Source organism: Sitophilus oryzae, unplaced genomic scaffold (genome assembly GCF_002938485.1).
Source record: "Sitophilus oryzae breed Bouriz unplaced genomic scaffold, Soryzae_2.0 scaffold_1385_pilon_pilon, whole genome shotgun sequence".
NCBI classification, from domain to species: Eukaryota; Metazoa; Arthropoda; class Insecta; order Coleoptera; family Curculionidae; genus Sitophilus; species Sitophilus oryzae.
In genome coordinates, this window is record NW_022146043.1 from 273,424 (window position 1) to 286,177 (window position 12,754).

Genomic DNA, 12,754 nt, shown 5'->3' on the forward strand with positions numbered 1-12,754 from the left:
AAGGACTATTATAGCTTCAATTTCAAAATATTTTTAAAAGATGCAGAGTGTCCCAAACAAATATAAAATATTAAATTTGTATTTTTAAATGGAACACTCTGTATATTATTCCATTTTTAGCTTCTACGGTTAAAATAAAGAAAAATTTGATTAAGGTTTACCGCATTTTTAATCTTGTCGACGTTTGAAATATTTACGTTTTGATTTAAAATACCTAAAATGCCACAGTCTTGTAGGTTATTGCCGTTTAAAGCTAATAATTATTTAATATAAATTTTTAGACACTCTTGCTGAAAACTTTGGAAAATTAATTATAGGGTGGCATATATATTTCAAAAATATGGTTTATATCAATAACAGTAATATTTGACTCCGTATATTATTTTTGAAAATACCAGTTAAAACCTGATATGAACATTTCCAGCTCAAAAAATAAAAATAAAAACATTTTATAAACTATATAATAAAACAAAACATTTTTTTTTAATAAAGTGTATAATATTTCATCAACAATATTTACAGTAACAATAAGGAACATTTCAACAACTGGCCCTTGCCTCTGAGACCTTTGTCACGCTTCCTCTAAAGTTTTTAAAACTTCAGATGTTTGAGATGAAATCTCCCTCCAGGAGCATTCAACATCTTCCACAGTGATAAACCGGCTACATATCACGAACCTGAACAGCAGTTGTTTCTTATAATAATACGGCATAATATAAATTTTTCTCCTTTTAGCGATATTCTCCAATATTCTTTGAGTCACAGCTTCACTCTGACGTAGTTTGAAACATATCACTCCTAAATTCGACGTAATCACTTCAAAACGCAAATCTGACTCCACTAAAGATCGAAAATGTTTCGCTAAACTAATGTGATGTCGCACGTGTTTCTGAATACCCTGTACACCATAGATTCTGATAACAAACCAGAGTTTTAAAGCCCTAAATCTACGATGGTCTGGTATTTGCCAGTGTTCTAATTCGGGCAGGAATTGAGGTAGGTCTACGATATTCTTTAATTTAAAGGCATCTTCTACTTGTTTGGTGTTCCTAAACCATAAAGCTGAACAATCACCGTTTACTAAAAACCATTTGTGGGCGTTAAAATTGAAGGAATCTACGTATTCTATTCCATTGAGAAGGTATCTGTATTCTGGGCAAGATAAAGCTGTGCCTGCATAAGCTGCATCAATATGAAGCCACATGTTCTCTCTTTGACAGATCTTTCCTAGCTCTTCGATGTTATCAAAAGCGCAAGTTCCTGTAGTTCCTAAGGAAGCCACCACGCAACAAGGTATTAAACCATCTTCTTTATCTTTTCTTATAGCTTCTTCCAAAACGCTACCGCGAAGACTGCCATCAGCATCAGTTGGTAAGAGTTTCATCTTAACGGAAGCTATAATTCCGGATTTTTCTACTGAAGAGTTAGACTCTTTGGAAGTGTAGGCAACTAGTTTTCCTAAAATGCCACAGTCTTGTAGGTTGGGATTGCTGGATTTTACTTCTTGAAGTTTTCTGTGTTTTCCGACGAGTAGACCCACCAAGGTTGATTCACTAGCAGCGGTCTGGAAAATAACAAATAAGTATTTGTTAGATTTTTCTTGAGTAAAACTTTGATATTGGACTTGCAGTGTCTAATTTTGTAACTAAGTTTCGAACAGGTGAGTCTCTGACATTTATTACCAGCTTCAGTATGAAGATGATCAGAAATTCACCTGTTCGGCACCTTATTACAAAATGTAATAAAGACATTCCAAATCCAAAATTAGAATTTTACTTAAACGAATAGTATTTATTTGTAAAAGATTGAATATATATTTTACAATTTAAGATACTACCAAAGTAGGAAAAGGAGATGATAGGCACAGTTAGAAGAAGAAAATTATTTTTAAATGATGTAGTTTCTCAAGACAAAAAAATATTTTTTTGAAATAGATTTGTGGGTTTGGAAATATTCTATCCTTTTTAATCTTTCTATAAGTAGTGCTAATTTTTGACAATTTATAGTAAATGACGTCTAGAGATTGATCTTGCCAAAATTATCAACGCTTGCCACTTCCCAGTAGTCTTTGACGCCGTTTTTTTTCGATCATGTTGTTTTATTAAGTCATCCAGCGAAAAAAATAAAATAAACATGATATGTGATATAGAAAAGTATTTTCAATACATAGATGGGAGAATCATTTGTATATCGTCAAAATCACAATAGATTAGTAGAAAGATGTATAGGATGAGCCAAATTGGACACTACTAAAGGGAAACACCCTTTTCGATAGGAGATAGCTAATATCGGTGTCTGGAGCTCAATTTTTATCAAAAACATGATGGTTAAACCGTACATCGATATTTGTTACCGTTCCGGAGTTACAGGGTGTTTCTCAAAAATGTGCTTTTTTAACAAACCGCTGTAACTTTTTTGCTCTGGAATTTTTTTAATTTTTATGAAAACATTTCCAAAGCACCTTTTTACGTAGAATTTTATGGTTTAAGTATAATTTTTTAAATTTAATAATTTAAGAGTTATGAACAGAAAATTTAATTTTTTCAGTTGGACGCCCTGTATATTTTTATTTCATCCAAAAGAATTTAAAATTACCTTTCCAAAAATAAGGGGTCCAAAGCCTACTAGTTAAAAGTGGCAAATTTTAAAAATTCTGTATTTTGAAGGTGACTATATATTTTTAGAATGGCCATTTTAAGTTCTTTTCAGTTAATTATAAAAAATATACAGGGTTTTCCAAATAATTTTTTTTCCGTTTATAACTCTTTGAATTATTAATTTAAAAAAAATTATACTGAAACCATTAAATTCTAGGTAAAAAGGTGCTTTGGAGATATTTTCATAAAAATACAAAATTTTTCATAGCAAAAAAGTTACAGTGATTGTTAAAAATGGACATTTTTCAGAAACACCCCGTAACTCCCGAACGGTAACAGATATCGATGTCCGGTTTTTAACATCACGTTTTTGATAAAAAATGATCTCCGGATACTGATATTGGTTTTCGTCTATCTCCTATAGCAAAAGGTGTTTCTCTTTAAAAGTGTCCAATTTGGCCCACCCTGTACATACAAGATTACTAATAAATTGACTGAAGAATAATTCGTCTAGTTAGTATTTATTAAACTCATGTAAACACATGAGTAAACACTACGCATGGTTTGGTGGAAAAATATTCTAAATTACATAAATTAAAATTTATTATTATTTAATATTACCATATTAAATATAATAAAACATAATTTTACAAACAGCTGATGACCCCGATTGAGTTTAGCCTTCAATTACTGGTTGTTACGTCGACCCTATTGTTATTTCCAGTTATTATTATTAAATTGCATCAAATATATTTTAAAAATAATTCTAATGAACGTGATGTAGGTAATGGTTCGCTGACCGGTTCTCGCCAACAGCCGAGTTACTTCGTAGAATTAGGAGTATTCATATTCATTCAAAGTTACTTTAACTAACTCAAAATATATACTCTAGACTTCTTAATTTACATTTTATCTCCATTTTGTATTTCTCATAAAAATATATTGTAAAATCTTTATAAGAATTATTATACAGGGTCATGAAAATATCACAACCTATATATTTTTAACATTATTATTTTAACAATGTTCACTTTTAATAATGTATAAAAAATTATTAAACATCGATATTATTTGAGACATTTAAAAAAATGTCCTAATGACATAATATTCATAGTGGACCCTGAAATCTACATAAAAATATAGTATCGAACTGCAGCAAAAGTCGCTTATTCCTATAATTCACTACAAATTATGTTACTGCAGCAATATTTACCTTATCTACATATATTTGCTTTTTATTGTCATTATTGTAGCAAATCCCGCATTTTTCATAGGTTTTTAACACAAGTATAATATTACTACTGACGATTATCCATTTCAAATCCTTATCTATTTTTAATAAAATACCATATCTAATAAATCAAATTGCAAATATCTTGCTTTAGCAAAACCAGCAATATGCATCATACTGCAACAAAACCCGCCTTATCCAAATTATTTTTGCGTTTTTTCTCTTTAAAAATTAAATATTAATTATTAGTTATCAGTTAGCTAAAACAGTTTTCGCATATTATCTCGAGAAATCTAATACTACTAATAATTCTAATACTTCTGAATAATTTATTTACCTGAATTACACCTCCTCCAGGACCATCTGAAGAATTAAGGAATTCTTCTGGAAGTCCCAAAATTTTTGCTAACCAATCCATAACTCGAACTTCTAATTCAACTACCGCAGGACTGGATTCCTAAAATAATTGTATAAAAAAGAAATTTACAAAATAGATATCACGTTATAATGGTGGTAACAAATTTTTCATTAATTTAATATCCAGAGAGTTATCCATAAGTTAAATTATATATATTTCATATCATGCTTATAAATAATTTATTTTTGTTTTATAAAATATTTTGATTATAAAAAAAATTTATAAAAGTGGGCAACGCTGTGCCGATCAAGCTTAATCACGTGATTAAAAGTTTGTTTGGTATGAATTGCAGATGATGAATATTGAAATAGTTGAATTTATTTAAATTACTATTTTTTTACTAAAAACGTTATTCCTTCTGTCAGAAAATTTATACTTACCCAGTTTGATGCTACTGCTCCAATTCCTGCCATGAACAATTCTCCAATGATAGCAGGATATGACTGGCCTGTCGGAAAGAACGCATGGAAATATGGAGAATGCCACTGCGTCAATCCAGGAACGATAGATGTGTTTATATCTTCCATTATGTGTTTCCATGATTCTCCTTTCTGTGGTGCCGTTTGTGGAAATTCTCTACTTAGGTAACCTGGCTCCACATTTGGTAAAACTGGCCTAAAAAATAACAGAAATTTATCTTTGATTTTTACCGGTAATTAGTGATATGAGTAGTTTCAATATGTTTTGTCAAATCATTTGTAAGCATATTATTTTTTTACCTTATCAAAATAAGAAAATAAATATCCAAATATTTTATATACAAGAATAATGAAATGTTAGATTAAATGAAATTATGTTAGATTTTGCTTTTTTTTTGGGATTTCAATAATTGTCAATTGTTATCAAGTTCAATGTTAATCACAACTTTTTGATCTTCCATTTACTTGAATAGATCAATGACAATAATAATAAATCCATAACGCAGATTTATATTATTAATATTCTTTGTGAATCGCTTTATATTTTAATTTAAATTAAGTATACTGACTGGCTTATATCTACTGGGCATTTTTTAATAATTTCGGAGATCAAAGCCTAGTTTATTATAAATCACTGAATATTTAAAAACGGAATATTTTTCAAGGACCTTAAGATTTTAGGGAAAAATACGAAATATTAAAATAATATTAGTAATCTTTAAATTTAAAAATTAATGTCGAATTTGCAAAAATTAAAATTACGATATATTAAATTTTCTTTTAAGAAGTTGGAAACACACATCGACAGACCAGTATTGAAAAAATCTTTTTACAAGAATTTAGTAAATTATACACGCCATAGTTTATATTTTATCCTACAGAAGGAATCATAAAATATCTTGAAAAAATCACAGATTAAAAGATTAATATACCGGGTGCATCTCAAAAGTGGCTCACCCGTATAACTTTTTTATTTTTTCAGTTAAAAAAACGAGATTGGGTGTGTTAGTGTATGACATAAATTAGTATTGATTGACGTATTCAATTGTTTTCGGTCACTTCCTGTTTCACCGGAAATGCCTAAAACTTTTGATTTTTAAATGGCACCCTCAGTATTTTTTTGCTTTATTCGATAGAAAATAACACTCTGAATAGAATGAAATGTCATATGTCAACTTTTGACATTTTTGCATATGGTTTATTTGAAATTATATTGTTATAATTTGACTCGAAATACCAAGTGTGTGGTATCAAATTATTCGTAAAAAAATGCTTTTGCCAAATATGCTAATGAGCCACCCTCGTTCCATTTGAAAAAATTGAGATATGATTAAAAATACGATTTGGGCATCTTTCAACCGGCCAAGACAAGACATCAAAAACATTAGACGATCAAATCTATTTTTCCAAAGCTCCTTGATTAAGGATTAGTGTTTTTAACATAACCACGGCACTCTAGATTGAAATTTAAAATACTATTTTATATTAAGCGAGAATGTCAAAAGTTGACATATGATATGTCATTCTGTTCAGAATATCATTTTCTATCGAATAAAGTAAAAAAATACCGAGGGAGCCATTTAAAAATCAAAAGTTGTAGTCATTTCCAGTGAAACAGGAAGTGACCAAAAACAAGTGAACACGTCAATCAATCCCAATTTATGTCGTATATTAACATACCAAATCTCGTTTTTTTATCTGAAAAAATAAAAAAGTTATAGGGGTGAGCCACTTTTGAGACGCACCCGGTATTGGTGTCATCATGGTACCCTAGCACTGTACGCATATTTTGTAATAAAGATTGCTCTATAAATGCGATAAAAGAAAACTTTGAAGCTTTCTAGAAACACTGGGTCACTTGGTATTTTTCTTTTTACATTATTTATAAGTTTTTTTATTGATGAATCAAATACAGAAAAAAAGGAAAAAATACTAATGAAACAACTGTACCGAAATAACAAAAAGTAGAGCGTTTTACAGGCCTTAATTTTCACTTTTTCTCCACCAGAAAAATTAAGAAAAAATAGGTAATGAATGCATTCAATTGATAAATAAATCACTGAAATCTACTCACAATTGTCGAATATTCTCACAGTAATCCGCGATGAAGTCCAGGGACGCGTCGGCGAACTCTTTAAACTGTGCGACGTCCATCGCGCGACGTCGAATGGCCAGCGAAGAAATGCGGTCAATTCTTCTTTTAATGAAGGAAGTAATCGCGGCGAATCCACTTTCTCCCTCGTCCGCAGCTGTTAAATCACCGAAACACGTAATAGACGCGATGTCATAATTTTATCGTAGCGAAAAAGAGCGCGTAACGTACCGCCACATCCGAAGTAGGGTACTCGCGAGACGACATTAAGAGTACCAAACTCTTTATAAACAAACTAGCGTGTACCCGCGACTTCGTTCGCGTCGAATTAATCATTTGTAATGGTGATGATAAAGCAAAGCAAGAATTTCCATTAACATACAAACTGGATAAAATTTTCTCACATTTATGTCAGCATGAGAAAAAAGAATATGGCGATATTATTATATAATTTGGTAATACTTGAGGGGTAGTTTCATCTCGTTGGAATTTGACTTTCGAAAAATCCGTTTGCCAAAAATAAGCTTTTTACGTCAAGCTGTTTAAGTAGAATCTGGAGATCATGGAAATATGGAGAATGCCACTGCGGCAATCCAGGAACGATATATGTGTTTATATCTTCCATTATGTGTTTCTATGATTCCCTTTTTTGTGGTGCCGTTTATGGAAATTCTCTACTTAGGTAACCTAGCTCTACATTTGGCAAAACTGGCCTAATACATATATTGATTTAGTTTTCTTTACTGATAAGGTTATTAAAATATCAGCGACAACGAATGAATTAATCATTTGTAATGGTGATGATAAAGCAAAGCAAGAATTTCCATTAACATACAAACTGGATAAAATTTTCTCACATTTAGAAAGCATGAGAAAAAACAATATGGCGATATTATTATATAATTTGGTAATATTTGCGGGGTAGTTTCATTTCGTTGGAATTTGACTTTCGAAAAATCCGTTTGCCAAAAATAAGCTTTTTACGTCAAGCAGTTTAAGCAGAATCGTGGTTAATCAATTACCCAACTTTTTGGAACACCCTGTGTGATTTTTTAAAAAATTTCAAAATATGTAAAAAGACAAATAAATTATGCTTGTCCAAGCGTTTTCCCGAAAGACTAACCGTTTTTTAAACAACAAATATTGTAATATTTGAGGGGCGTTTTCACCCTCTTGGAATTTAAGATTCGAGAAACCCCTCCTTATCGAACCTCTACTCCCCACAGTCAATCCGTTTGCCAAAAATCAGCTTTAAACGTCAATCAGTTTAAGCAGAATCGTAATTACCCAATGGTCATATTTGATGAAACACCCTGTATAAATTTTTAAAAAATCTTAAAATATGTAAAACAACAAAATAAAATATATGTGTTTAAGAGTTTTTCCGAAAAACTCACCGGTTTTTAAATAAAAAATATTCTAATATTTGAGGGGTGGTTTCACCCCCTTAGAATTCGAGTTTCAAAAAATCCCTTCTTATCGAACCTCTACACCCTAAAATCAATCCATTTTCCAAAAATCAGCTTTTTATGTAAAGCGCTTTAAGCAGTACTGTGATTAATCAATGATCAGATTTTGCAAAACACCCTGTAAACATTTTTAAAAAAACTTAAAATATGTAAAAAAACAAAATAAATTATACGTGTTTAAGCGTTTTTTCGGTAACTTGACCGTTTTTTAAATAAAAAAATATTGTAATATTTGAGGGGTGGTTTCACCCCCTTGGAACTGGAATTTCGAAAAATCCCTTCTTATCGAACCTCTACACCCTAGAATCAACCTGTATGCCAAAATTGAACTTCTTACGTTGAGTGGTTTGAGCCGGATCGTGATTAATCAGTGAGTCAGTCACTTAAGGATTTTATATATTAGTATAGATTCGTCGATTATTCGGTGGGTAATAAGCATTTTTTCATTTAAATAGCAAATAAGATTACATACAAAAAATACTACCACAAAAAAAAATGCGCAAGAATCTGACAGACTGGAGTTCCAGAGATCAAAAGAATTACGGCCAATTATAATCAATTAACAATTAACAAAGTGATATAAGCCTGAAATTAAAATAATTAATAATAGCACAATATTCTTAAAAATAATAATAAATGCTTCATTAGATATTTTTCCCCAATGGAATAGTACTGAATAAGAAATAGGCGCTTTGAAATAAAATTGTACTTGTATCTTATAAAAAAATTGCATGATAAACAAAAAAACTAAAAACATTATAATTGAAAATATCAAAGAATATTTGCATTTCAGTAATTTTAATAATACAATTTATTTAATAATACCGCGTGTTAACAATTAAAAATAAGTTAGCTAAAGACTTTAAAAGTAAATATAATTAAAAAAATATTGACAGTAATTAGTTGTGTAGTAAACGAATTAAAATAAATGGCTTACATTTTAGCTTAATAGTTAATACTTGATTACTATCTCATAAATCTTATTAAACTGACAAAAATAAATCAGTATCTGAAGTATCTGCAATATCGGAACGAATGGATATGTTAGGTTGTGAGTACACTCCTGCAACTCCCAGTGGACAATATGCCAAGAACGTACAACTTTGACAAACATGTCAATGTAGTATTGAGCAATAAGAAGGATTGAAAGAGCGAAACGCTTGCCCAGCAGTTAAAAGACCATACCATAACTTGGTATACTGATGCTTCCAAAACCAATACGGGAACAGGGATCGGAGTGTTTGGGCCGAGAGCTAATTACTCCGACCCAATGGGCACTTACCCTCGTATCCTACAGGCAGAAATCTACGCTATCGAGAGATGCGTACAACTTATCTTAGATAGGAACTATCGGAAACAAGAAATAGCCATCTTATCTGATAGTCAAGCAGCGTTAAAGGCGATCAACTCAGTATCAATCAATTCGAAATTGGTCAAAGAATGCATAGAAGCTGAATAAATTAGGCAAAGAAAACAAAGTCCTCCTACACTGGGTGCCTGCTCACCAAGGGATAGAAGGCAATGAAAAAGCAAATAATCTAGCTAGGAAAGGAGCGAACACTCCACTAACTGGACCAGAACCGTTCTGCTTTCCAAGTGGTAACCAACTCAAGGCGGAACTCAAGAACTTGGAAGATTCCATCCGCAACCTGGAATGGAAATCTTGCAATGGTCTAAGACACTCGAAAATGTTTCTGAGGGCTTATGATCAAGAAAAATCACAGATCTTCCTGGGTCTGAGTAAGAACAATCTTCGGATTGTCACGTGGTTTTTAACAGGACACTGTCTCCTCAATGAACACCTTAGTAGATTGAAACTAAGAAGAAACGGCGAATGCAGATTCTGTGGGGAAGATGGGAAAACACCAGTACACCTCATCACTGAGTGCGCCGAGACGACAACCATTCGTGCCATGAATTTTGGTACGACTGATATTGGAGATGGAGAACTACCCTCTATAAAACCGTCCCAGATACTGGCTTTTGTCAAAGCCTTGGGACTGTATGATGAGTTATGATTCAAGAAAGGGGGACACAATGGATCTGTAAGGTCGAAGTGATTAACCCCCCTCCCACTCATTCTAAATTCTAAAAAATTCTAGGTTGTGAGTCATTTTATTTTGTGAGCAAAATTGCTTTTTGGCCTCAAAGGCTTATGCCTTTGAGCAAGATACTATATTATGCAAAGATACTCAAATAGGAATATTCCTGATAAGCGTTCCTCTGAAAAACTAATTGTCCTATTTTGCAGAGCTGGTAGTGTGGTTTCAAAAAAACCTATTAGGCAGAAACCTGTCGTTGGAAGTGAAGAAAATGAATTTGCCGTAATTGGCTCTTTTATAGAAAATTCATATATCTTCAAGTCATCGTAAAATAAATCAAAGAACTACTTCTTCGTGTTTCTTGATAGAATATTAAATACATATTATTTATTAAACTATCGTAGGTAAATTAAATAAAAATAAACTGCTATAAATTTAAATAAAATCCATAAACTAATTTCGATTTTGAAAATAACTACTAACTGTCATTAGAAAATTGCCATGACATCAGCTCGCTTGGTTGCCATTTTATTGAAAAATTGCTCTTTATTCAAAATCTGAGCTAGATAGGTATAGGAAACCCTAATATAGTTTGAAACAGCTGAGTAAGATCTTAAAGGCTTTAAATCGTCTACCTAAAGCGATGTGCCAGAGTGTTATTCGGGCGCTAAGCCTATGTGTTGGTCTTTTAACTTTTAAGTATAATCTTTCCACGTTGAAAGCTTCAACGAGATATTTAGCATTCAAAAATTAAAAGCCCAATCTATTTCAACGATTCAAGGATATTCCAATGATATTCCACCAAATTGACAGTTGTTGTGTGTCATTTTAATTCTAAAGTAGTTTACATTTTCTGTAGTTTTTTTAGATATCGTCTGTCGAAATTGTCGCTTCTCTTTTAGACAAACTTAAACTACATTTAAAGGAAATAAACAAATAAAACTCAATGTAATCAACTTAAAACTCTTATTATCTTAGGTAGATTCATATATAATATGTACAAAATCTATTTAAATAACATTGAATTCGCTAAAAGTCTTTCAAATTCAAAATTAACTACTGCTAGTAAGTTTAACAAATAATAACAATAAAATACTTATTTAAACTAGACATAGAAATTAACCTATTTTGACTTCTCAATGTTCCCATTTAAGGTCTTAATATCTAAAGCGTGAATACTCTTTTTGTCTGGTATATCTTGGGAACTGATCTTTGATGGTACTATTTCTTCTGCCGCTTCTGTGATCTCTTTCCACGAAAAATCTACATCCCTTTTCTCAGTTAGTCTACTGCAAACCGCATACCTTATGACAAATTTTCCGTTCAAATGTCCGGCAATTAAAAATACATTCTTTCTATCTGAAATCTTCTGCAAAAGTTTTTTGCTTAGGGAATCGTCGCCTTTAAGTCGGAACGTAACCAAACCCATGCTGCAACTGCAAGATTCAAATCGACTGTCTTTCTTTACAAGATCTTCCAGGTACTTGGCTAGACCGATTTGGTTTCTGACATGTTTCTGAATTCCTTCCACACCATAGATTCTCAAGACAAACCAGATCTTCAACGCCCTAAATCGTCTACCCAAAGCGATCTGCCAGTGTCTGTATTCGGGTGCTAAGCCTTTGTGTTGGTCTTTCAGGTAAATCCTTTCCACGTTGAAAGCTTCAACGAGATATTTAGCATTCAAAAATTAAAAAGCCCAATCTATTTCAACGATTCAAGGATATTCCAATGATATTCCACCAAATTGACAGTTGTTGTGTGTCATTTTAATTCTAAAGTAGTTTACATTTTCTGTAGTTTTTTAGATATCGTCTGTCGAAATTGTCGCTTCTCTTTTAGACAAACTTAAACTACATTTAAAGGAAATAAACAAATAAAACTCAATGTAATCAACTTAAAACTCTTATTATCTTAGGTAGATTCATATATAATATGTACAAAATCTATTTAAATAACATTGAATTCGCTAAAAGTCTTTCAAATTCAAAAATTAACTACTGCTAGTAAGTTTAACAAATAATAACAATAAAATACTTATTTAAACTAGACATAGAAATTAACCTATTTTGACTTCTCAATGTTCCCGTTTAAGGTCTTAATATCTAAAGCGTGAATACTCTTTTTGTCTGGTATATCTTGGGAACTGATCTTTGATGGTACTATTTCTTCTGCCGCTTCTGTGATCTCTTTCCACGAAAAATCTACATCCCTTTTCTCAGTTAGTCTACTGCAAACCGCGTACCTTATAACAAATTTTCCGTTCAAATGTCCCGCAATTAAAAATACATTCTTTCTATCTGAAATCTTCTGCAAAAGTTTTTTTTGCTTAGGGAATCGTCACCTTTAAGTCGGAACGTAACCAAACCCATGCTGCAACTGCAAGATTCAAATCGACTGTCTTTCTTTACAAGATCTTCCAGGTACTTGGCTAGACCGATTTGGTTTCTGACATGTTTCTGAATTCCTTCCACACCATAGATTCT

General features: G+C 31.7%; 1 protein-coding gene across 1 annotated transcript; it reads right to left on the reverse strand.

Moving 5' to 3' along the window:
• Nucleotides 1-505: 505 nt before the first annotated feature.
• On the reverse strand, nucleotides 506-6,910 carry LOC115875383 (3,4-dihydroxyphenylacetaldehyde synthase-like). The gene is made up of 4 exons (XM_030890812.1): nucleotides 6,740-6,910; nucleotides 4,627-4,861; nucleotides 4,166-4,285; nucleotides 506-1,564 (listed from the first exon to the last, which is right to left on the reverse strand). The coding sequence occupies exons 1-4, from the start codon at nucleotides 6,817-6,819 to the stop codon at nucleotides 572-574; spliced, it is 1,428 nt and encodes a 475-aa protein (XP_030746672.1). The 5' UTR covers nucleotides 6,820-6,910; the 3' UTR covers nucleotides 506-571.
• Between the last annotated feature and the right edge of the window lie 5,844 nt (nucleotides 6,911-12,754).